The 26888-nt window shown below is 37.7% G+C and overlaps 1 protein-coding gene across 6 annotated transcripts in view; it reads right to left on the bottom strand.

Moving 5' to 3' along the window:
• Positions 1-3086: 3086 nt before the first annotated feature.
• The window catches only part of ZCWPW2 (zinc finger CW-type and PWWP domain containing 2), a 146584-nt gene continuing 122782 nt past the window's right edge, over positions 3087-26888 (bottom strand). For all 6 annotated transcript variants that reach the window (XM_072793090.1, XM_072793088.1, XM_072793092.1 and 3 more), the window contains 3 exons: positions 25612-25679; positions 19308-19432; positions 3087-16114 (listed from right to left, as the gene is read on the bottom strand). In XM_072793090.1, coding sequence (XP_072649191.1) covers positions 15953-16114; positions 19308-19432; positions 25612-25679 — 355 coding nt within the window. In that variant the 3' untranslated portion in view covers positions 3087-15952. The remainder of the gene's footprint in view (positions 16115-19307; positions 19433-25611; positions 25680-26888) is intronic.

Here is a 26888-nt window from a genome sequence, read left to right as displayed (position 1 = left end):
CAGTAGGCCCAAATCTTGTCTGATTCTGTGGGAAACCCTAAGACACCCAGTAATACAAATATACAAGCTTCAAAGATATGTTCTAAACATTTGTCTTTAAATTTTAAAAAATTATTAAAATACACATCAAGTAAATGCAAGAAATTCCAACTTATTCTACTTTCTGTAGAACTTGTTTTGAGCCTTAGATATTTAATGGTTTCAAGACAATTTTTTATTTCTTCTAAAACTCTTTGGCTCACGAATGCTATCACACAGTGAACATTTCTATTCTTTATTTCAATCTCATTTGAGACTGGAAGAATAGCTTTGACCTTGTTTGGAGTCACTTGAACTCTGTAGGCTCCAAGCTAACTTTTTCTCCCACACTCAAGCTCCATTTACTGCCAGCAAAACATGACTTTTTAGTTCAAATAAAAATATCTTTGAAAGGACTTATAAAAAGGTTCATAAGATGTGTTGGTGTTTGAAATGGCTCTGAGGTGTATAAATGAATCAGGAACACACAGATTAAGTTTCTTTTGAAATACAAGTTCTGAAAGAAAGGAGTCCTTGGGGGAAATATTTATGAAGATTTACTGCTTTGTTTTGTTTGTTTGTTTGTTGCTCTATTTTGTTTTGCCTAAAACCGTTAAAGAATTGTTGAAAATTTTCTCTTTGATAAAATCACCCTGGAATTCTCTTGAAACTGCTAGAGACCATTGTTTCTCTGGAGAATAAATATTTAAAGTTCTTACTACTTAGAGAACCAACTTCTTGGTTCTGTCAATCCAAAAAATTCATTTTAATGTTCTTAAATCAAATGTCTTTAAGGATTGTGCATTTAACATGAATAGATTTCAGCATATGTTTACATTTATGCCAAATTCATAAGGTCACTGGCATTACAGTTCATAAAAAATCATTTGTAAGAAAGTTGCAATTTCTTTACTTTTAAAATTTGCTTGCTTTCCACTACAGTTAATGTTTTGGTAAATCATTACATATTCAAGTGTCTCTATGTTTTAAACACTTCATATTAATTAAATATGCACCAAAGAAAGATTTTTAAAAAATACTTTTGCCTATGCACAACTAGGCTAATAAAAAAATTCTGTAGAGATTTAAAAACTCATTTTCATAACATATGCAATACAGTAAACACATTTAGAGCTCAGGAAAAAAAATTCATTATTAATGATACTACACATGCCTAGTCCTCAAGTATTTTAAATTATTTTGCTTTGATAGAAATGTACTGTACTAGGTTTCTGGGTAAACTATTAAGTACATTTCCTTTTAGTTATTTCTAATGTATTGCCTTGAAATTTGAATAGACTCTATTTTTATTTAAGAAGTAAAACACATACAGTATTTTTTCAGACTGTTTTTTTTCTTTAACTTCTTTAAGTAAAAAGTAATATTCTTTTTCCTTACCACAAACAAATCCTAGTTTTTAAATAGTTCTTTTTCCTTTCTAGTTAGATCTAAGTGGCTATCTCTCTGTTCTTTTCCCCCTACACACACAAAGTATAGGATTTCTGTAGTTGCATCTGTTTTTGTGTCTCTTTCTGGCTTCCTTTCAGATTCTTCCTCTGTACCTTTCTCCTCACCTCCCTTTATGTATCTCCTTCTATGAAACCTCCTCAGAATTAAAGCACAAATTAATTAATTTGCCAAATTTATGTTTATAAAAGAGAGCAAGCAAGCAAGCAAGCAAATCAGTGAGTCTTATATAGAGAGAACCTGCTGCCAATAGGAGAACATGCAGAAGCTCTTGTTTACATGATAATTTAAAATGTTAAATGGAGGTTTAAGTTCTGCGTTTTGCCTCTCAGAGGAGTGTTTACTTATTAAACTAAAGATAAATTTGTTCATCTGAGGTGAAATGCAAGATTAAAAAAATTCAGATACCTATGAAATACAAACACAATTTCATTTATTTATGATCACCAACATGCTGTAATCAAAGCAGAACTCATTAGTCAGTGATTATTCGATTCATTGTGACGTGTTTCTTCCAGCAAGAGAGGGAAAAGAGGCGAAATTCACAGCATAGAATGACAGAACATTTAGGAAACAGAGTTTTATTTGTTCTTCTGTTGGGAGAGCTAATTACTCATCGATTTGAGACCTAATGTCTTGATAAACATATATTGATTGAGCCTGATTATTTCCTGCAATGTCAGAAACATTCACACATATTTGTGTTACTACAAAAGCTATGTAATTTATTGGTGGGCACTAATGACTTTAATGAAGTCAGAAAGCTTCAAGTGGCAGAAGTAATGAAAGGAAGATTGCAATCAGTGAATTTTCTAATTCTTCATTCCAGTTACAAATATTAGCCTATTTTGACTCATTAGCCATGTTCATGTTTATATAATGACTTATTTACATAAGTAGGTCTGTTTAAAGTACACCAATATCTGGTGCCCAGTTCAAATTCAGAAAACATGGGGAAAAGGGGTCAAGTCACTGAGAGAGATTTAAATGTGTAGTTGGAGTGGTGAGAAACACGAGCTTATTAGTGAAATGTGCAACAAGTGATGAACTCAGCCTTGGTCATATGGGTCTTATTGAACAACATTCTTCCAGTGTCATGGCCTTTGAACTTGCAGTCTCATCTGCCTGGGATGCTCCTTCCCAACATACATAGGTCTCTGCTCAAATGTCTTTTCAGAGAGAGCTTTCCTGACACCCTATATGAAATATATAATATAGCATCCTCATCTTCTTCTTAGCTTCATGTCTTCACTGACCTGGTCTATATGTATTTAAAAAAAATTTATATGTCTTATCCACTAGCAATTACTTTGTTCCTTTTGTTTACTGCTTTCCTTGGGTCCTAAAAGAGTGTCTTTGTTGATTTGTCTAAAAGGTAATTGTGAAGCATTAACATCATTTATTTTGGCTGATCTCTCTCTTTCTCTCTCTCTCTCTTTTTTTTTTTTTGGCTGATATCTCAATGCAATGCGAGTCGCTACAAGAAATGAAAGATATGATTCTTTTTTTTAAAGGCGCTTATAATCTATTTGGTGAGAAAAGCCTGTCACACATTATATTAGTGATCTGTTGCTGTGTAACAAATTATCCCAAACCATTAGTAATTTAAACAATGAACATTTATTATCATACAGTTTCTGTGGTCAGGAATTAAAGAGTGCTTATCTGGGTCTTTCTGGCTCAGAGTGTCTCATGAGGTTGCAGTCAAGATACTGGCCTGGGCTGTGGTCATCTGAAGGCTTGACTAGTGCTGGAGGATCACTTCCAGAGGAGTTCACTTATATGGCTGTCAAGTTAGTGCTGGTGTTGGCAGAAGGCTTCAATTCCACCCCATGGAGCTTTCTATAGGGCTGCTTGAGTGTCCTCATGACTTGCAGCTGGATTCTTGTAGATGAGTGATCCCAAAAAAGAATAAAGTGGAAGCCACAACGTCTTTTATGACCCAGCCTCAGAGGTCAGAATCTGTCATGTTTGAGATAGTTTCACGGTTACACAGGTGAACCCTGTTCAATGTGGAAGGGGGCTGAGCAAGGGTATGAGTTCCAGGTGAGAATCATTTTGGAGACTGGACCACACATGAAATAAACAATGAGGCATACATGCCCAGGTGTAATTAAGTACCACATGATAAAAACATTTAAGGTTCAATCAGTTTTGAGAATCTGAACTTACATAATTAGAAAGGCTAGCTGGATGGCAAATTTAGTCCTCATTTTAGCCAAGCGTTTTTAAAAATTTATAAACAATATTGTTAAACCCTTGCTTTCTGTGCTAGGTCCATGGATTATGAATAAAGCCCAAATCCTGGGAAGGAGGTACTCATAGTCCATTGTGTGGAAGGTCAAAATTTTGAAGCAATAATGGTTTTGAATGAACTTAAATACTTTGTGCAGGAGGGCAAGAACTATCATTGAGAGCCAGTTTTCCTCTGAGCATTAAAAGCAAAAATTACAAATACACAAAATAATCACATATGTCGATGGAAAAGTCTTCATGCTCTTGTTATAAGCAATTTTAATTGACTACAAGAAAGGTGGATTTTAGGAAAAATCAGCTAAGTAATCTAACATAAAAAAAATCACTAATCATGATTATCATACACTAGGGGAATCCAGGTAACTAACTACTCCATAAAAGAAATCAGTAGAAACTGATCTTATTGGGGCACCTGGGTGGCTCAATGGCTGAGCATCTGCCTTTGGCTCAGATCATGATCCCGGGGTCCTGGGATTGAGTTCAGCATTGGGCTCCCTGCAGGAAGCCTGCTTTTCCCTCTGCCTGTGTCTCTGCCTCTCTCTCTGTGTGTCTCTCATGAATAAATTCTTTAACCAAAAAAAAAAAAAAAAAAAGAATGAAAGAAAGAAAGAAAGAAACTGATCTTATTCTCTCAAGCACCTCAACTTCCCCACTCTTGCCCAAATTGGAATGTAACTTCGTAGATTTTTAAACTCATCAGTCCACCAAAACTTTTTCTGGCCCAATGACTCTTCACTAGTATTTGTCACAACAGTGATTGACTGAAAGGACATTTAATGTCTAAATCAAGTGACCATTGTTTCTCTTAACATTTTCTCCTTCCCATCACATGATTTATTATTCTTATCTCAGATCTCAGTCACCTTTCAGACTGAGTCTGTGGCCTATGTCAATGCTAATTTTCATCCCTCTCTAAGGAATGAGGGAAATAATCTACCATCTCATACTCATTTAGTCGATGTTCCTTAAGACAGAGATTAACCCAATGAACTGCTTTAAGTAACACAAAATTCAAGTAGAAACCAATCCTCAGTCTAGCAGAGAAATAGACGCTCATACATCTCTGATGGAGGATAATAAATGATAGCCATAAAAAGCCTGGCAACTGTGTCGATAATCTGACTTATTGATTCCTCTTCTAGGAAAGACTTAAAAAAATTAATGTATACAAAGATGGAATGAGGGGGACCTGGGTGGCTCAGTGGTTGGGCATCTGCCTTCGGTTCAGGTCATGATCCTGGGGCCTGGGATGAGTCCTGCATTAGGCTACCTACTGGAGCCACTTCTCCCTCTATGTCTCTGCCTCTCTCTCTGTCTCTCATGAATAAATAAATAAGATCTTAAAAACAAAAAGATGGAATGATAAAGATATTCATGACAGAGTGGCTTATAATTGTATAATAGGGAATGCAGAAACAAATTAAATGTCCATCAAGAGAATATTTCATTGTATATAGATAAAAATACAATGAAATACTAAGCAATCATAAAAATCATGTTGTAGAACAACATCTTATGGCAATGAAATACATTCACAATATATAGTTAAGAGAAAAAAAGGCAATGGAAATAATTACGTGACTGTTGTTCCATGTGTGCATTTAAGAGCACACATTTATTTGGAAATAAGGTTGTAGAAATTTTTAAATGTCAAAAATGATTTATCAGTAGTTGGTAGACTTGTAAGGTGATTTGCATTTTTCTCTTACTTTTGTCCCTCTAGTATCTCCAGAAGAACATTCCTGGGCTAGCGTGTTAGAAGATGACAAGTGGTGAATGAAGCAGAACTGAGTTGGCCCATTTCCCCATCTGAGACGGCCCTGGATCATCTGACTGCTAGGTGGTCCCAGATAGATAAATAAGCCTAACATGATCAACAAAAGAGCCACACCTAAGTGGACCTGCAGCTGACCACAGACACACAAATGAGATCACCTGTAAGTGGCCAAGTTGGCTGTACCTTGCAGGTCCCAAACTAAAAAATGTGCTTCGTCATTTGCCACTGGCATTTCATAGTCACCTGCTACCCTGCATTATTGTAGCAATAGATAACAGACAGACCTAGAGCTTGTCAGGGTTTGGGGAACTAGAAAACAACAACAACAACAACGCAACAACCACCTGAGATTCAGTCCAAAGGTGTTTTAGTATAGAGCTTGTCAGAAAACATTTTTGAACAGGCTAGAATGGCAGGAAGTTTAAAAACAATATCAAAATAGAACTGGTGTTCTAACACGTGCAAGGCACTAAGCTATGGTCTGGGTGGGTCACAAGTGGAAGGACACACAGCCCCTACCTCCTCCTGGAGCTCACACTGCAATAGTGGGAATTTCCCTTGACTCAGATAGATATGGCTCTCAGAGAGTTAGCAACAATTGTATTAAAATGCTACAGCACCAAAGAGCTTCAAATTGCTGAAGTTGGTTAAAAATGCATTAGCTTTTCTCCAACATGATTCTGAAAGCACAGTAAAATCAAAAAGTCTGCTCCAGCCGCCCGATGAACTTGAAGTAATGAGGTCTATAAGTTGACTTGAACAGAAGAAAATGATATTAAGCTTTCATGGAGGACAAATGAAAGTATCTACCTGTAACCTTTCTGACAGCCAGAGACCCTTTGCCATTTAAAACTCTGCTGCTGTGGTGCATTATTCCCAGGCAGCTGAGAGTTTAATAAGACTTTGCAGAGACACCTAACCTTCCAGTCCCTGGCTGCCTGCTGGCAACCCTAAGGCACTCGCTGTAGAAGCTGACAATCTGAGCTAACATCAGGGCACGGATTTCCTCAGACAGAGGGGCACAGGTTGGCATAGTAATGTCTGCCCGCTGCCCCTCTGTGCATGGAAATCACAGAATGGTCTCATTCGAAGCCAGGTGAAGTGTCCGGCACCCTTGGGTGTTTGATCTTGGAGATTCCAGTGGTCATCGCTCTTCATTACTGCAATACCTGATTCTCCTGCTGAATGAAGAGCTCCCTCTTTAGAGTGATATACAAGTCTTTCTTTGAGCACGTCCAACCTGCCTGGTCCAGCCTTAATTCCCAATATTCTTCCTATCACATCCTCCATCCCCTGTACTCTGGTTATTTGGGTTAGCTATTTGCTGTTCCTGCTTTGCTCACCTCTTTGCTTTGTTCAGCCTGTGACTTTCATGGTCTCCAGCTGGCCCACTCTTTTACCTTCAAATTCTGGCTTTGCTTTACAGGTTTCTCTTCCCTATAAAAGTTATAGTGATACTTACACAACATACAACGTGCCAGGGACTTTGCTAGGTGCCTTGCCCATCAGAACTCATTTGATTCTGTTTAACAACTCCAGGAGATTAGTATTGCTATTACTATTATTATCATCACCATCATCCCAATTTTCAGATAAAGAAAGTGAGGCACAGAGAGACTAAAGCAGCTTGCTCAAAGTCAGAATCAGTTCCATGGGGCTGGAGATCATGTGTGTCTTGCTCACTGTTGTATTACTTGTGCCTAATACGAAACCTGGTCCACAGTATTGAACGAAGGAAGGAAAAAAATGACTCCATGAAGCTGTTTCTGTAGTCAGAATTAATCTCTCTTCTCCTTTCACATCCCTACCCCAAGACTTAACACATAAGTGCCTAACATATAACCTCATAAGGTTGGACCCTCATTTCCAAATAATCTGCACTTTCAAACATCGCCTTACGTTCACACCCTAACCCTCCCCTGCTTGGAGGAAGTCAGACTTTCACAGATCAGGTGGTTTCCCCACTCTGGTGCTGCCTGAAGGCACTGCTGCTGAGAAAGGAGACCAGAAGTCCATGGGAGATGTGGAAGAAAGACTACAGGTGGGAGGTGGGGACTGTGCAGCCAGCCCCTTACCCTGAAGAAGCACAGCACTGCCCCCTCTGTAGTGAAGGGTCTCCAAGAGCTTGATGGCTCATTTAGAACTAGCAGCCGAGGTGAGTGTCCCTTGCAAATCTCCCCTCCTGTGCCTCTCACACTCTGGCTTCACCCACAGTAGCAGAGTAAGTTAAAGAGGTTGTGGAGGGCCAGGGAGGGGTGGCAATGAAGTGCAGCCAGGCAACTAAATGGGAAGCAGAGAGGGTAAAAGGTGGTGATCAGATGGAGAACCTGGGGCCTCATCCAGCTGTGTTAGTACAAGTACTGATTCCCCTTAGGTCAAGACCTCACAGGGTTTAAAGATCAGGTGTCATCGTCATTGGCCCTCTCTGCACAGGAGGAACCAAAGGAGGAGCTTGAGCAGGGAGCCCTAGTTCTGGCTTATCTCCCTCCATGAATAGCTATTCTGTTGGCAGCCAAGAGCTAAAGCTGTGTGTAGACAGACGTCAGACCCTGTAGGGTGGTTTCTCACTTCTGGCAGGGGGCACCTGAAACTGAAAAAAATTGTATTAAGGGATTTTGTAATTACTAACTTTCAGTCATCTAGAAAGAGAACTCCCTTCTGCTTTCAGACATTCCATCTTCAAATGCACTTTTTGTTTTTGGACCACCTATATTTTTTTATATTCTTTCCATCACTAGATCATAGGCTCTAGAAGAGAGGGGCATGACCACATTCATATTTCTCTCCTGCCTGCTCCTTTCCCTCTGCAAATTGCATGAGGGTTCTTTTACAAAACTTTAAACTCATGCAATTTAATTGTATGTCATAATAAGCAAGTGTCACTGCTAAAATAGACTAGTTCTGGGCAGCTCGGGTGGCTCAGCGGTTTAGCGCCACCTTCAGCCCAGGGCATGGTCCTGGAGACCTGGAATCGAGTCCCACGTCGGGCTCCCTGCATGGAGCCTGCTTCTCCCTCTGTCTCTCTCTCTCTGTGTCTCTCATGAATAAATAAACAAACAAAATCTTAAAAAAAAATAAAACAGACTAGTTCTGGTCATTTTGGTGAGCTTCCTCTTTCAAAAGCTTTGGAGCCAGGGCCAAAATTCCAACTTGCTGGAGGAGGATGTGCTGAAGCACAACCCAGGTTCCCTATGAAAGACTTCCATACATTTACTGGAACACATCCAAAATACCACAGAATCCTGCCACTACCCATCAATATTAAAACTTTCTTCCCCTTTTCTTAACTGAATGTCTGTGAAGAAAGCAAGGTGATTTTAATGCTACAGCTAAACTTCAACAGTGAGATGTCCCTTAAAAGATAGACACTGCCATTAACACCCATCAGAGGGGAGATCACATGCGGCTAGCGATGGTTTCCAAAGATTAATTTTAAAAAAGAGAAAAAAGGAATTCTGATATTGATGACTAGCAGATAGGGTAATACAAATGTAAGGCAAGTGATCATTTCAAATGTATAATTACATTTTACCCCAGTAATTATTAATTGCAACGTACTTAAACACTATTAGGTTTCCTTCAGAAAGAATAAATAGAAGATAAAGTTGATTTACAAAGTACTTTCATATAAAATATCTCATTTACTTCTCACAACAATGCTTTTGTTTAGATAGTTCCCTCCTCATTTTACCTATGGGGGAACTAGGTGCTCCTTCCACCACCCACCTAGTAACCAGATTATCAAGCAGTATAGATGGTAATCAAGGATATGGGATCTGAAAAGACAAATGTACTCAAATTCTGGCCTTTCCATTTATTGGTCATGTGACTTAGACAAGTTAGTAAAATCTGGACCCAAAAGTAGATTTTGCAACTTAAAATCCTATGATACCATACCGAAGGGCTAAGGAATACTTGAGAAACAGAAATGGGATGGAAATACATGCATACTTTTCTTTGCCAAATGAGTCATTCCACCATCATGTCCATATCTCCACGTTTTGTAATTGCTATAGAGTTTAAAAATACTTAAAAGGAAGAAGTGACCCATTCTTATGAACCTTTAGTGATATGGTGGTGGTGTTGGTATCCTATTTAATAATAGTATCTATCTATCTATCTATCTATCTATCTATCTATCTATCTATCAATTATCTATCTATCTATCTATCTATCTATCTATCTATCTATCGCCTCCATAATAAAGCATTCTGAAGGGATCTGCAATAAAACTCACCACTGTGAGCTGGGCAGGGAATGCACGAAGCCTCACCAGTTGAGGAGCCAATCTAGGCCAGATTCAGAAAAAGCTGGGAGTGTCACTGGGCACAAGGCCTTGGGCTAGAACTCTGGGTCCAACTGAGGAGGCAGGGCTATTTTGATAGTAGCTCCACCCTCAGGAGAAAACATCTCATGGCCAGTTATAGCCGGAAAGCTGCCACCATAGCTGATCTGCGAAACTGTTGCTGGAACTCAGAAATCAGGTATTTATCAATTAACTATTGCTACAATAATGCCATGTAACAAACCACCCCAAAACTCAGTGGTTGAAAACAAAATACTATTCTATTCTGGATCTACAGATCATCTGGGACAGCTCTGCTTCATTCTGCAGGTCTCTGAGTCTCGGTTTTCTCCCTGGCCTATCAACCTCTCTGAACTAGAAGGCTTGCTGGGACATGACATGTTCTTTTCAAGGCAATGGCAGAGGTATAAGAGGCAAAGAAGAAACCCAAAGCCTCTTAAGTCCTCGACTATAAACTGGCACCATCATGTCAGCTCTATTTCATTGATCAAAGCAAGAGGCCAAGGCCAAAGTCATAAGGCAGGGAAGTACACTCTGCCTGTGATAAAGCCATGATAATTATGAAGTGCAGAAGACATAAACAACTTGGATCAGCAATTCAGTCGACTACTGTCCACCTCCTTGGCTACATTATTCACATCTCTCCAATATGAAAATAGCCTATCCTCTCCAAAGTACATCCAGAAGTCTCACCCAATCATGGTATTTGGCTCAGCATTTAAAATTTCATGATCTCCATCTGGGCCAGATGTGAACTGAACCTACAAACTAAGAAGACAAATCACTGGCCCATCCCCTCTTCATACCACACAATATGCAATGGTCTAACAGGGATAGGAGACAGGAGAATCACAGTGAACACCTCATTTACAATGAGGAAACTTATTCCTTAGTCATTCTGAAATCCCTCTAAGCAAATTAGCCAAGTTTCCCAGCCAAAGGAGTAGGATATATTTCTTACTAAGATCTTGGTTCTGTTTTCAGGGAAGGGAAGTCAAGCTGTGGGCATCAGGTGGAGTCGAGTGGGCTGGGTGTAAGATCTCTGCTCCATTGTTCTCTACAGCTCCTAGCTCTGTCCTCTAAGGCATCCTTTTCTATCATCTTCCTCACTTGCTTCTGAAAGGGACATTGAAACTTATACATTTTTTTTAATTTATTTTTTTATTGGTGTTCAATTTACTAACATACAGAATAACCCCCAGTGCCCGTCACCCATTTTTTTTTGGTGGCTAAAACTTTCCTCAGCCTCTTACCTACCTGTAGAAAACAGGGAGCTGTGGGACACCTGGGTGGCTCAGTCGGTCAAACAACTGTCTTCAGCTCAGATCATGATTTCAGGATCATGATCTGGGGATCTCAGGATCATGGGATCCAAAGTAGGGGTCTCTGCTTAGCAGGGAGTCTGCTTCTCCCTCTCCCTCTGCCCCTTGTGCATGCACTCGCTCTCAAATAGATTTTAAAAAAAAAAACTTAAAAAAACAAACACAAAACCTGGGGGCTCAGAGGTCTTTTTTCCCTGTCAGTTTCAATCTCATTTAGCTTAGGCTGGTAGTACTTAGGCATTTTTTCTACAACTCAGTGGGTTTTCTATGTTTGATTCCAGTCCATTCTATGTGTCAAAGCCACAATTTTTTTTCAAGACAGGATTCTCTTTGCTGATTTAATTACTAGCACTTTGGGCACATCAGGTGGCAGTAGTACTATACCTTTAAGTTTCATAAGAGGTTTTAAAATCACTTTGTAATAGTTTATAAACTTATTAGCCACACCCCTGATTGGGTCCTTACCCTGAGGCCATGTTTTCCTGCCAGTCACCTAGATTTGGTCTTTGTCTCTCCTGCCATGTGATTCAACTACCAGACCCTGGACTTGATCTTTGGCCCCAAGCTGTATCTTAATTTGAGAATCTTTTTCTGGCTGGAGAGGCTGAAGATTAGAAACAGTTTTGATTTTTTAACCCAGCAACTTCAGGGCTGCCTGCAAACTGTGTTTTGTTTTATTTGGTTCTGAGCATATCTCCTTTCCTATAGTAGTTCCCTATATGCATTTAAAAGCAAACAACTCATTCTTCCAAAATTTTTCTTGGAAATGAGTTTCTCATCTTTCCTTCACCCTTTCATTTGATTATGCTGCTCACTGCTCTGCGTGCTTATACCATGCAACCTATCAGTGAGTGGAAAATCCTAGTATTTAAATTTGTGTACACAGAATGTCCCACTTGGACCTTAAGGTCAAATTTATCTGTACGAAACACCTCTTCTAGAACTCGACTGTGTGACAGCAAGATCTGGCTCAGCCCTCAAGAAGAACTTAGAATTTTTTAATTGCACTATATTTAGATCTTTTCTTGGAACCATATAGAGGGAAAAAAATAGTAGAGTAGGATTTGGGTACTTCTGTTTTGGATTAAAAAAAAATCTTACCTTTGTCCCTTAGAAGGGCTCCAGGTGCAAATTCTACTGGTCTGAAAATATCTGGAACAGAACTATACCATTTATTAGCCCCAACAAATGGTGGAGTCTTGGAATACCAGCTATTTGGTAGAGCATTAGATAATAGAGTGGCTTGATTCCATCAACATCATGACACAGATTACTTCAGGTTCATGAGTAAAAGTTTCCTCCAAAAAAATCTAATATCAAATTTTCCCACAGAGGTTCTAGACTGATTTATAAAGTTTATGATGGTGCTTAGGTCTATTAGTGGATGTTCTATCTCTGGCCCATCACCCTCCACTGCAGAACCAGTGAGTTCAAGGCTATAGACACTACAGACTTTTGCAATTATACGGGTGCCCTCTCCTCTTTATCCTATTTGTGGCAACAAGAGATTAACCTATCAAAAGTGCATCACTTGTCTCCACTAAAGACATAGCTAAGCTTCTTACCACTGGAAATCCCTGCATAGGTTCAGCTTCTAGCATGGGGCAAATGGACCAGAACTTCCTGGAATATAGGACCACAGAGCTGGCGTTGGTGCTTAACTCTCCACAGTGTGCAGATCTAACTGGGGACTCAGCTTCCAAGGGACCCAGTCCTTCTTTAGGTTCATGGAGCCTGTACACTAGGTGGGTTTGGCCCAACTCATTCCAAAGAGGATCAGCCAGCCACTCCTCAATCTAGGCAAAGAGGGGCTCTGATTCCAACCCAAATGCGTGAGCAGAAGGTCCTGACATACTGCCTTATGCCTCTCACATCAAACTTGGTAGAAGTAGTGTACTTAGAATTTAACCTCTTTTGATAGGCAGATATAATTTCCTTAGATGTCCTCCTCTAGGCCTAGCAAGAGACTCTAGCTATAAAACTAGGGTATTGTCCACCGTTAGGAGTCAGCATAATCACATATAAGTCCTTGGTCCCAGTGGCCCAGAAGCAGGTTTGTCAACTCAGGTTCTACTGAAAGAAGCTCGTTAGTCCACTAGGCCTAGGAAAAAGGCAAGGGCAGTCAGAAGAGAAATGCCTTGAGACAACAATCATGGTCATAACTTGCATAGTTCTCTGTGTGTTGATTGTTCTATGTATTTTATGTATATTAATGTTTTCTCTCACAGCAAATTCTATTCTATAGATGGAAAAAATCCTAGGCTCTTAGAAGTTAAATAACTTGCCTCAGGTCTCCCAACAAGTAGATGGTAGCACAGGACCCTGAAGGCAGACATTGTGTCCCCATAGTCCCATCACTATGCCCTGGTGTATGTCACCTGGCCTGCTCCAGAACATGGGGTATTTATTATCAGGAGAATGGGTTTACCAGCCAGGCAGGATTCTCAGCTTTGAGGATAGAAATGTTAGTTGATTGTTCCTTCATCTGTTTTTCTGAGCACATTCTATCTGGAAACTTGAAAGTCTATACTCTCACATGGATGGAGGATCTCCTCTGTCCTCTTCTTGGAAGAAGGCTTTTCCCCAAGAGCCTCTTCTTGGAAGCCGATTGAAGTTTCCTCTGCAGACTGAGCCAACCCAAATGTTTGTTCTTAGAACCATTTTGGGCTGCTCAAGTGCACAAAGACTTGAGTAGAAATTCCAGACTTGTACAACTTAGAACATGGCAGATGAAGTCAGTCTGGAAGTTTCAGTGTCTTACCTATGGAATCTGACTTTGAGCCCTGAGCACTGGCTGTTCCACCAAGAGGAATTAGCTGCAAGTGATCTAATTCTACACTTACATCAACACTCGAATTGTAGGTAAAGTCTTTCAAATACAATTGTAATCATTTTATAGTTGATTCTAAGAAGTAACAGGAAAATGGGATCGATCACTTTTGTAGGCTGTGAATATAAAATCATAGCATTAAGAGAAAGAGGGGAAGTTTTTCTGAAATGCTGCAGAATAATTCTGTCAGAAGAAAGATATACCATCGAGAAGTAAATACGATGTATTGAGAGACTATTCATGGTCACTCTGGTTCATGGAGTGGTTCTGAAAGGCAGGGTCTGTCAAAGCATGAATAGTATAGAACTTCTGCTGAACTCACACAGTTTGAGCAAACTTGGTATCTGCACCCCACCTCCCATTTCTAATATGCATGTATTCCTTTTTTAAAAAGATTTTATTTATTTATTTGAGAAAGAGAGAGAAACACGAGCAGGGGGAGGGGTAAAGGAAGACGGTGAGAAGCAGACTCCTAGCCGAGCGTGGAGCCCAGTGTGGAGCTCAATCTCAGGAACCTGACTGAGATCATGACCTGAGCTGAAGTCAGAGAGTTAACCAATTGAGCCACCCAGGCGCCCCTAATTCTGTGTGTACTCTGACCTTCAGCGAACAGCATTGTGAATATAAGAACCCAAGAATCATTCCTACCTGTTGGATCCCTATATCCAATCTGTAAATCCTAAAAATCCATTGATATTAATGTAGCTGGAAGCCACACTGCTCTCTCCATACAGCACCACCTTATTCAGGCTCTTATAATATCACAACTGCATTCCCCAAGCAGCCTCCTAATAGGCCCCCCTGTCTCCAACGTTACTCCTGCTCTCTCCATTCTCTGTGTTGCTGCTGGTGTGATCTTTCTGAAATAAAAAAAGGGCTTCCACTGTCTAAAACTCTTCACTTGGCCCCTACAGTTATCAACTCCTTCACCCGTGTACACAGTGCTGCTCATCTGCTGTGGCTACCTTCACACCAGCACATAGTCACTCCAGCTAATTCAACTAGCAATAGGTCCAGGATGCTGTATTGCTCTTTCTTCTCTCTTTAAGCTTTGGTTTTTGTTTCTATGTGCTTGGAATGCCCTTTCTCTGACGCCACAGTTCCAGGAGAGAGATAGTCATGGAAAGTGACCAAGTGTGGGCACTAGAGATGAACGTGCATTAGAACACGATGAAGGACACTCACTGAAACTGTTCACGGGAATCCCTATATGATGGGGTGGAAGGGGAGGTGTTAAGGGATTGGTATTGCATGATATACTTTTTTCCATTCCTATATTTCTTAGATTTTTTAATTGAAAATATGCTTAACTTATCTCTTTATATTTTTCACCACACTTTCCCATCCTCACCCTCAGAGATACTGAATCAATGCAGAAGCATCTAGGATTCTGATTTTCCACAGTCTCTCCCCCCACTTTTGAAACTGTTCATCAGTTTTGGGAATTGTGGTTGAAGTGATTATTTTCAATATAAGGCAACTGACATCTCTGAGAAAAGCTCTAACTCTATTATACAATACTTTTTTATTATTTCTTTTTATTTTGTAGTAGCTTAATTCCACTACCAATATACATTCTCAAGTCTCTACTACACATGAATTACCTGTACGAATTATAATAGCCTTGACAGCCATCTAAATAGCCACATTCATATAAAGGGCCTACATAATCCATTATAAACCATGTGTTTGTGCAGTAAGTCTATAAATTATTTTAAAATTAAGGCAAACAAGAAAAAAATCTACAAATACAAATATCAGGATTTCTTAAATCCTAAATTTTTAACACTAACTGAAATACCATTTGATTGGCTCTCAAAGCAATGGCTAGTCTCAAAATATAAAATAGAAAGCTATTACAAATATTGGCTTTGATATTATATATACCTATTTCCCTACATATTTTCAAGTTTTTGACTTTGGGAAAATATAAACATGTGTTTTTAGAATTACCTCTTGAAAATATCTATAATACCCTAAAATTCAGACATTAGAGCATCTATTTCTTTAAACTTGTTAGTTATATTTTCAATACACTCTCCAGCTTTTAATTTTATCCCATCAATTACAAGATAGTCCTCTTCATAGTGGTTTTCAAATGGGCTGCATGCAGGAACTTCAGGGTTGCATTTAGATAACTGTAAAAATAACCATACAGTTCATCAGAAGTACATCAAACTTACTGGAAGACCAGGCTTAATTATTTGAACACAATGTAAAGTAGTCAGTAACTCCACAAGCCATAGCAGTAACACAAAGTGTTCTGTTATGCTGGTGGTCAAATAAAATAATGATCCCCATATAGAGTACAATGCATAGTAAATGTCTTAATATAAGAAGGACTGATTATTCAGGCCCTCTCTCTTTTCACCAACATTATACATTTTAGTTTTAATATTAAGCTTGGGGAAAACATGACCTGTTTCATTCTATGACTTTTCTATATTTGTTTATTTTAAAAATTACTATTATAGAGAATACAACTTAAAATTGTTTGAGTTCCACTTTCCATGGCTAGCTTCTCAAAAGCCTCTACATGACTTATACATAGTGATAGTTTGCTCTAGCTTAGTAGAAAGGGACACTAGTAAAAATAATACAAATATCCATAAACACATACAAGATTTGTAATTTCCAGGTTCATTAAAGGTAAAGTGAACTTCCATGAAATTAAGAAAAAAAATACATGTAATTTATACAAGTATTTCACATATCAAAAAATTGTACCTTTTAACACAATAATTATTCACTAAACTGTCTTATGCATATGGCTTATCAAATTTGTGAATTATTCAGGTGGATTTTATAAAAATCCGATATTAATTCTCTCTCATTGCTTGCAAAGCTGGGGCATGACAACCAGTGTTAATATTAGCTAAAGAAGAACATAATTAGGAAGATGACTTTACTAAGGAAAATAGCCTCATAAAACATTTCAGTGACAAATAGAAAAGAATTCTGCTTATCTACTTGTGTATGCTTTTTTGTGTGTGTTGCTACCCTCACCCAATGCTTGACAGTAATCAACCTGAACCCTCATACATTAAATGAAGGATGAAAACACCATCATATTTACAACTTTGAAAATAGCTCAAATGATATCTGCTCAGAGAATAAACATGCTCAGAACCTTAAAATTATCAGGTGGCTCTTTTTGGTATGTTAGCTTATAAGAGTTCACTTTCTCCTACAAACAAAACACAGCTTCAGTTTTAAGTGGTGTTAACTTTGGAAGCCATACTAATTTTCCCTGCTAACTTAAAAAAAAAGAGAGAGAGAGAGAAACCCCTGAGGTGATCATTTCTTTTCTTTTAAACTGGAAATTGTTCCAGCTTTGATAGTTGGTTTCATCGCTATTCTCCTCATTTAAAAGTGAACAAGGCCCTAAATATACTGAACCTGATGTGAATGCCAGACTTACAAAGCTCAGTGTGGAGAATGGCTTATGAACCAGTCCACAGGAGGCACTCACCTGCCTGCCAGAAAGTTAAAATGGTTAATTTTTACAATTCCTAAATGGCTCTTGAAAGCATAAAATAATACAAGAATCAAAAACAAAACGCAAGCTCCTGCCTGGTGATATATTAAAACTATGTATTTTACCTTAAGAAATAAAAATCAGAAATAATTTTCTGTTCTATCAAGTTACTAGTTATAATGGTAAAATAGAAGCCAATTCTGTGGCTGTAAAAGCTCCAGGACATCTCAATAAAAATCAACCTGGCTGTAGTTTTAAAAAGACAAACTGCAAAGACTGAAAAAACATTGCACAAAACCATATGGTGCTCACACAAAGCACACATTTGCTAGAAAAGCGTAATTTGTATATTAATTACATGTATATAATATATGTGTCACCAATCTACAGATCTTGCTTTATAAAAGGTAAGATCCATATAGAGAAAATAAGTTTTTTCAAAAAGGAACTCTAATTGGAAAAATGGCATTCACAACCCACGCAAATTCAGATATAGGTTGATATTGCCGGTGCTAATTAAGAAAACTATGTTTTTCAACTTGGTAAGAGTTTTTAGCATTAATTTTATTTTCTTTTAGGGTATTGATCTCTTTAACTATAGATCTTGTATATTCTGATTTCTAACTCAATAACGGGGGTGTTTATAAATCATTCTTTTTCTTTTTGGAATTTTGAATGAAAATCATACAATTGGGCAGTCTGCCAAAGTGTGTAAACAACCTCGCCCATATACAAATCCACCTTTTTCAGCATCTGAGAAGGGACAGACTTGGGAATGGGTAGTTGCTCCAAAGTGAGAATGTGGGAATGAAATGAAGAAAGGAAATCTCAGCCCTTCTCTCTAGTGGCTGCCATTGCCAATTCTCGTCTATAATAACAGCTAACCTTAGGTGTCAGTTACCATACAGACTACTTTTCCTGATTTGCCTTATTTAACACCCCAAAAATCCTCTGAGGCATGTGATAAGCAACTGTACCAAATTACACAAGTCCTCGATGACAGGACTAGGATTGGGACATTGATATTATATTCCATAGTCAGTGTTCCTAACCATTGTACTCTCTTGACTCCAGGCATTGTATACGTTTAAATGAATGAATGCAGAATGAACAAAACCTTAAGGATACAGGACTTCTTGCTTCCATTTTTCTTCCTATTAGAGAACAGCTGTACTGCCTTGTGGAAGCGTCTGCCTTATGACTTATTTTTCTCAAACCTACCACCACACTGCTGCTCTGTATTAATGACCTAGGCTTGTACCCTCATTTTATTGCACAAACTTGGAGCTGATGTGCCGAGCAGTTTGTCAACCAAATTAAAACCTATGTTGTCACATACAAATACTGAGTAAAGTAAGCACCCATGGACTTTCTCAGCCCAACATAGGTGGCCAAAAGAACAAAACTGGAAAATTCTACCTCCAGTGTGTCAATAATGAGGTTTGTCCTCACAGAGGTTGTCCCTGTGCATGAACCAGGCAGGGCAGTTTTCTTAGCAAGCTGCTCTTATTCTGGCCCCTTCTGACTGTGAAGATCAGCAGCAGTGGAGAGGTCTCTCTGCAGTGGCACCCCATCAACTACTGTGAGCCCCCTCCATTCTTTCTTCATTCCAACCTCAAAGATCTGAAATACAAAGGGCTTCTCCACTCACAGACTTTATTCAAAGACTGATAGATGCATTCTGACTTTTCAACAGGCTACTAGTTTATTATTCACTTTAGTATAATCAAGGGCTCAAATTTCAGAAGGGAAAAAAGTTTTCCACCTAATTAAAATGTACATGCAGAAACAGTTTCTACCATTTACAGAATCTGAAGTTGCTATTTAGGCCTAATCATGATTACCAGGGCTACCTTTTTTCCTGCATTTACTTCCTTTCCATGCTCCTCTTCAGACTCATCAGGTGCTGCTGTGGGCTCTAGCGCCTGCTGTAGCATTTGCTCCAACTCTTTTAGTAAAACTTCTGCCTCAGAGACAACTAAAAAACATCATTAATGTAGTAAAAAATATTACATCTTAGTTAATTCAAATGAATCCATAATCTTAACCACCCCAAAAGATAAATCATCTAAATGCTACAAGATTAAAAAATATATATATTTTTATAATTTTCACAGATGGCCTCTACTTGATGCAAAATAATTATGGATTTCCAGGCAAATATTTCACAATTATTCCTTTAAAAATGTAGGTGATATTCTTGCTATATGTAGATCACAAAAAGCCCACTAGAAGTATTTTTTGTTTTGTTTTGTTTTGTTTTCAGTCAGGGCCAAACTAAATTGCTTTATATAAACCAGGGGTTAGCAAACCTGTCCTGTGAAGGGACAGAGAGTAAATATTGCAGGCTTTGTGATTTCGGTCACAACCACTCAATTCTGCTGTTATGGTACAAACCACAGACATGTACCTAAACAAATGAAAGTGATTATGTTCCAATAAACCTTTATTTAGAAAAACAAATGGACTGTGGGCCTCAGTTTGCCATCCCTACAGCAAAGTATTAAAACTACTGTTAAAAGGGAAAATCATGTAATTAAGTGGCTAATCTAAACACAGGCTAATCTCTTCCTAATCCAAATACCAGCACATCTTAATTGCTTAATCTGATTATATACATTTTTTTAAATACCACACTTACAAAATTCTTTTGCGTGTGTACTACTGTGACATGAATTCACTGAATTTGATAAGATGTAATAATATCCTCACAAAAGAAATAGATTACCATTATATAACTATATACATTATAGTTGAGTCTATAGACTCAACTACTGATTAATAACATGCAGTTGAATTCTCGATTCAAATAATATAAACATTTTTGTTTGATATAGTCTTGTTGAAGTAAATATCAAGGAAAGGAGACCACATGTGGCCTGCTGTCCTGCACAAGAGACAGATGGAGCATCTGAGATGTCCTTCCAAGGCAACGTGATTCAAAGATAAAGGCCATGAATACATACCTCATCATTTTTTACTCTGGTGACAAAAATCTGACATACCACCTCCTATTATCTACCATTCTTTGGCAGGTCACCAAAAATCACACTAGGTAGAACAGCTAAAAGTTCATGGAATATGAAAATAGCCCCAAGCAAGCAGGACATATGCTTTCTAGCTAAAATATTATCAGTGAATATGGAAACAAGGCATTCTCAGCACTAAGTTTTAATTTAATTGTTGAACATATTTTAAAATTTTCTAATTAGTTATTTTTAGGAAGAATGCATACAATATATGCATCCCGTTATGTCTGTGTGAACACACACACACACACACACACACAGGTATCCTTGTACACTATGTTGTAAGGTGAAAAACAGAGATTGTTAATGTGGAAAGTTTTGTTTTCTTTCCTCCAGTTCAAAAGAATCCATGTTTTATTAAATCTTCTTTGTTGATAATTTTCTCTTATCTTTTACTCATAAGAAGGAAATTTTAAAATTCTCCTAGAACATTATTAAAAAATAGCATTAAATAAAGTCATAGGAGGCTATGAAATAGAAAACTTTCCTATTCTTGGTTGTCACTACAGTATTAAAAAAAATTTTATTAACATTTTTCACATCACAGTTTTGTCTACAAAAATATTTTTTCGTCAATACTTATCACTTGGCCCAAGTACTTTTATATTCAATCAACAAATGTCAGTCCCTAAGGGCAAAGGATTCAAGAGTGTAGGCACAGACCAATGAGCCTTCCTGGTCATCATCTCTTCCCAGTCAACTTAGGTTTTCTCTGTGGAAGAGATCTTTCAAAAACAATTTGAAAGTAGCTTCTGGTAAGCCATTTGCATATCATAGAACCAGTTCCTAGGTTTAAAAACACAACAAAAACTGTAACTGACATGTTAGTTTTGTCCACATAGATATGTGTTCTGTGTAATTGCTAAAGCACAGGAACACAGAATTTGAACTATTACATTCTAAAACAATGGTATTCAAAACTTGGTAGGCATAAGAATCACATGGAGAATTTACTTAAAAAAGATGAATGCAACCCAGGCCTACTGAATCAGAATTTTCTACAATTATGTATATTTTTATTGAAGCAATTTTGTTAATGGAATTAACTTCTCTTTATAATAGATTTCCTACTTAGTAACCTGTTACTTAACAGACAGTGTGGTTATCTTCACACTGATTCTTTTTTTTTTTTTTTTTTTTTTATTTATTTGTGATAGTCACAGAGAGAGAGAGAGAATGAGGCAGAGACACAGGCAGAGGGAGAAGCAGGCTCCATGCACCGGGAGCCCGACATGGGATTCGATCCCGGGTCTCCAGGATCGCACCCTGGGCCAAAGGCAGGTGCCAAACCGCTGCGCCACCCAGGGATCCCTTCACACTGATTCTTAATGCCACTCACAGATATTGTGTTTTCCTACTTTAGATTCTGAGTCTATGGAAATTGATACTGACATTTAATGCACTGTTGAGAAGATGGATTTTGAGCTATGTTGTAAAGGAAAAATGGCATACAAACATCTTTATATTTCTAAGGCTAGGCTAAAATACAATCAATTTATGATAATGAATGTCATTGCCGAATGGCATTGTAGGCCCTCCATTTTCAAGTGATCTGGAAAAATATGTACACTGCCTTTTGATCAAAGGGTAGACAAAGTAATGGATGACTTCATAAATCAACCAGGGTTCATAACACCAATTTGACTGATGTCAAATTCTGCTTCCAGAGCAATGGGAGGTTTGCTTTTCTAAATAGGTATTCCTATATTGTAAACCAATGGAGTTCAAAAATAATTCTCGAGAAACAGCAGTTACTGTAATCCACAAACTAGGTTATCAAAATTGGCCAATGATATCCTCTAAAGATAGAGACAGAATGAATGCCTTTGCTGATTGCATGACCAATCATCTTCTATCCATACTGTTTATCCTGTACTTCCCTGACTTGTTTCAATTTGTTGTTTAGAGTAAAGTGGTAGCATTACAGTTATTCTATCACTCAGAGAAAGTTTAAAAAAAAGTAAGAAAGAGGTATCTTTTATACTTAAGTCCATATCAGGCTTTTAAAAATGAATTTTTATAAAATAATCTGTGTAGTTTTTCTACTCGTAATAAGAAACAACTTATTGCTGGTGTCAATAAATCAGCTGCTATTTTAAAAGTCTTTATATATTATTGGAGTTTTCTCCAATCTCTACCTTTCTACTAAATGTTTAAAGAAGCTGTTTATTTCCATATATAAAGAACCTACTGGTTAGGCTACCTACCCCAAAGCTGGCACTGAAAAATATCACCTTCAATAAACTTTCAGGGTCATTTCAATATTGAAATTTTGAAGGTGTTTGTATACAGGACGGTGAGGAAGAGGAAAAAGTACTTGGGTTTTGTTTTGTTATTAAGTAATCACAAACACTCCTTTTATATGTTCACAATTTAAAGGTAGAGGTGAGTAAAATACAAGTTGGAGTGTAATGAAGAGGAGAGCGCCATTCCTGGAGACACAAACAGAAACAGGAAGCAAGGAGTTTTCTAGGAAAGGGGTATGTGGGCCAACCCTACCTTTTAGTACAGAGGTTAAAGGTAACTCTAAACCAAGAGTAGGTGAGAAAAGTTTGCCCTGAGCAGCAAGAAATCACCTTTCTCCCTGTCACCCTGTTCTACCTCCCAACCCCAGCCCCTAAGGCCTTTAAGCTTCCCTAGGGCTTTCCCCATGATATAGACCTTTCCTGCATTAACCATCTTTTCCCATGCTTATCTGTTTCAGGTAGCTGATGAGTATATCCTTTGCTAATTTATTAATGAATGCCATAGATTATTAGTTGAACCTGGATAACATGCCAATTTTTTATTTATTTAAATTCTATAAACTGTCTACTACCCCAAAAGAAATGAATCCTTTACCAACAAAAACCAATGACACAATACAAATAACAAAAACTCAAAGATAAAAAGAAATTGAAAATCAATTCATTAAGGGGATATAGAAGAGTAATACTGAAATCTTAAAATTGCTTAACTCAACTACAAGTATTGTGCCCAAACCCAACATATTTAGCTTTAAGAATCTTGATATTCAAAGCAACCAAGGAAAGAGCTGCACACTTTAAAGAAGATACATGATTTAGAAAAACCATATAGCCTCTTAAGTGTCTTGGTTTCCTCACTGATAAAATGAGAAATATAATAATATCTACCTTATTTACTTCATATAGATCTTATAAGGGCTAAATAAATATATATGAAACATTTAGAACAGTGAGGACACATAGTTATTGTTATAGGTGTTGGCTATCATTATTACTATTGGTATTATTCTTTCATCACTATAGATGAATTTTCTTGTCCCTAAACACCGAAAAAAGATGAGTTAGAGGGACAATACAAATATAATTAATAATATTCCTGTAGTAATTCTCCCCAAACAAAGATATGCTCCGCAAATAGCTATTTCTTAGATTAAATCTGCATAGCCTTGGGCATACAGTTTACATTATTTAATGATTCCTCAACTTGTCTATTAATTTCCAGATATTCTCTCCTTGTTGGATAAAAGGGCTTCTACTGCATATCTTTATCACAGATGAAACAACTGACACTTGGACAGGTAAAGTAGATACACTTATTAATTAGTTCTCCTCCTGATCTCTAACTAAGGAAGAAAGAAAAGCAAATGGTAGGGCTTAAAATCCAGAAAGGAATAGCAAATCTGGGCATAAACTGATGGGAGATTTTAAAGTGGCTCCAAAAAGTAGGGCAGACATTCATGAAGAAGATGGTATAATTTTTACTTGATCTAGGACTGATCCTACTTCAAGCCAAGAAGAAAAGAAGTGATATCAGAGACTTAGATCAAGGAATCCACTGAAATATGGGTAGGAGTAAAAAAACCGAGGGGGGTTGATCTACTGATAAAGAACCACTCTTTCAAGAAGTAGTTAACTAGTCAGCACTTGCAAAGAACACAGTAGATTATATGTTTCTGCTTTTTAGTTGTTCAAAATGGGATAGAGGAGTAAAACATAGATTAGGTTAATGATTTGAACAATTAACTATTGAGACTTGAGAATCACAGAGAATGTGAGACTACTGAAAGGGTGTCAGTGGATAACTATGGAGATGTATTCACTCATTTATGCGGAAGAGTGATTTCCAGACAATGGATTTCTGGTTGTGATGGATTTCTTCTGCAGTAGCCCCATGAGTTGGATGAGGAAGGACCCTAGCACTGGAGCCCTCAGCTGAGTACCAAGGTCTCCTAGTGGGAACTCAGTCCAGGGATAAGCTGACTTTTGCCTTTCTACAGGAATATTTGAACTAATCGTGCAAGGCAAAGGGACAACATAGCTAAGAAAAGGCACTGGGTTAGCAGGAAAGTAGCAGCAGAATAAATTTGAGATAGAAACTACGGAATTTTCTACTGGCTTAGGAGGGGAACAGAAGGATTAAAAAAGATAACTACTCTGTCCTTCTTCTGACTACTTTCTTTTAATAGGTCTAAAGATGAATGGCTTATTTAGTCAGTTGAAACACAGTGCCATAGGACCTGGGGGTAGCCACAAAAGAGAGGGAATATGGTTCAGATAACATCTCGGGGTTTAATGGACTTTGAAACCTCTTTACGTGGCTGCCAAAAGTTCCATCTTGCAAATAAGCATTTGCCTGTTTTTCAAGAAAAACGAAAATGAAGGAAGAGTAAAGTGCTTTTGAAAACTAAAACTTTCTCTCTGCATTCCACATTCACCCTACTGTGTTCTAATATCAATGGCAATTAATTCAGCTGGAAGCCCCAGGCTGCTGCTTTTCTTCTTTCTCTCCCATTGGCATTTCCAGGACCCCAATAATTTTGGAATGGAGAGATTTGGGATTTTAATGTGTTGATTCTGGTATTTCCTCCCACAACCTCTGGTGTTGGTTTTTTTTTTTTTTTTTTTAATTAAATACATGACGGAGCCAGAAAAATTTAATTCATGGGAATAGAAACCTAAAGACAACTGAAAATTTCTAGGATATAAATCAATACCAAAAATGACCTACTAATAGTTCTCATATACGTATGTATATACACACACACACACACACACACACACACACATATAAACGTTTTTTTTTTCCTTTCAAAAATTACAACTACATTTAGTAGAATTAAATAGAAGCAAAAGAACTAAAAGCAGGAGAGGTCTTCACATACCCATGTTTTCCTTTGATAAGGCATCATCTGAACAAACATTTTCAAAAGAGCATTTTAAAATAGCTTTCCTAGAAAACGAATTTGACAGATTTAGTTTCAAAAGACCAATCATGTATATTTAAATGGTTATTTGTGTATATTCATTGATAATTGTAAATTATGAATATATTCCTTTATCTTGAGGCACTTTTCCTTGGTTGTTTTATACAGTAAGACAGCAGGATACAGTGAAAAATCAAAGGGAAATAATATTGATCTGAGCTCTCACTAGGTAAAAATCACTAATGAGTCACTGAGTACCTTATATAGGCTTTTTCATGTAATCTTTCCCCAAAAAACCTAATAAGTAATTGCTACTCTCATTTTATAAAGAAACTGAGGCTCTGAGAAATTGAGAAATTTGACAGTGCAGGAAAAGGTTGAGCATGACACAGCTAAATTCTGTCAGACTGCAAAATCCATGCTTCTCCCACCATACTGTGTTGCTGACTTAGAGTCAGAAAACATTTGTTCAAACACATTTTCTCTAACCAGAAAATCTTGAGAAAGCCATTTAGTTTCTCTAAGTCATAAACTTTTCATCTTTCAAACAGAAATGATTATGATACACCCCCTACCTATTTGATGGGGTTACTATGAAGCATAACTAAGATAAGACAGTAAGTCCTTTTTAAAAATTTGGGATCCCTGGGTGGCGCAGCAGTTTGGTGCCTGCCTTTGGCCCAGGGCGCGATCCTGGAGACCCGGGATCGAATCCTGCATCGGGCTCCCGGTGCATGGAGCCTGCTTCTCCCTCTGCCTGTGTCTCTGCCTCTCTCTCTTTCTCTCTCTGTGACTATCATAAATAAATTTTTAAAAAAATTTAAAAAAAATTTAATTATCCGTCTTCTGAAAAAGGACAAAGAATAAGAGAAGGACTATTACACCAGAGTCAGACTTTGTCTTTGAGCAGGGCTCCTTTTAATATAGCACTGATTATCATTCATCAAAAAAATAAGTAAATAAACTGTATGGTTGATTCAATGATAAACACTAAAACCTGCCATCAGTGGCTTATCAGTTCATTATAAAGGTCTGTTTCTGGTTTGCACTATTTTTAAACTAAGCACCTGCTTCTCATCTGCTTGCTCCCATGATATTAATCTTCAACAGTTCTGCTTCAACATATTTGTATAAACATAAAACTTTCTCCATACTTTTTTTTTGTTTTTTTTTAAGACTTTATTTATTCATAGAGACACAGAGAGAGAGAGAGAGTGAGAGAGAGGCAGAGACAC

This window comes from Canis lupus, chromosome 22 (assembly GCF_048164855.1).
Source record: "Canis lupus baileyi chromosome 22, mCanLup2.hap1, whole genome shotgun sequence".
Lineage (NCBI taxonomy): Eukaryota > Metazoa > Chordata > Mammalia > Carnivora > Canidae > Canis > Canis lupus.
Note: the sequence above shows the minus strand (reverse complement) of the source record. Positions and strands in the feature narration are given on the sequence as shown.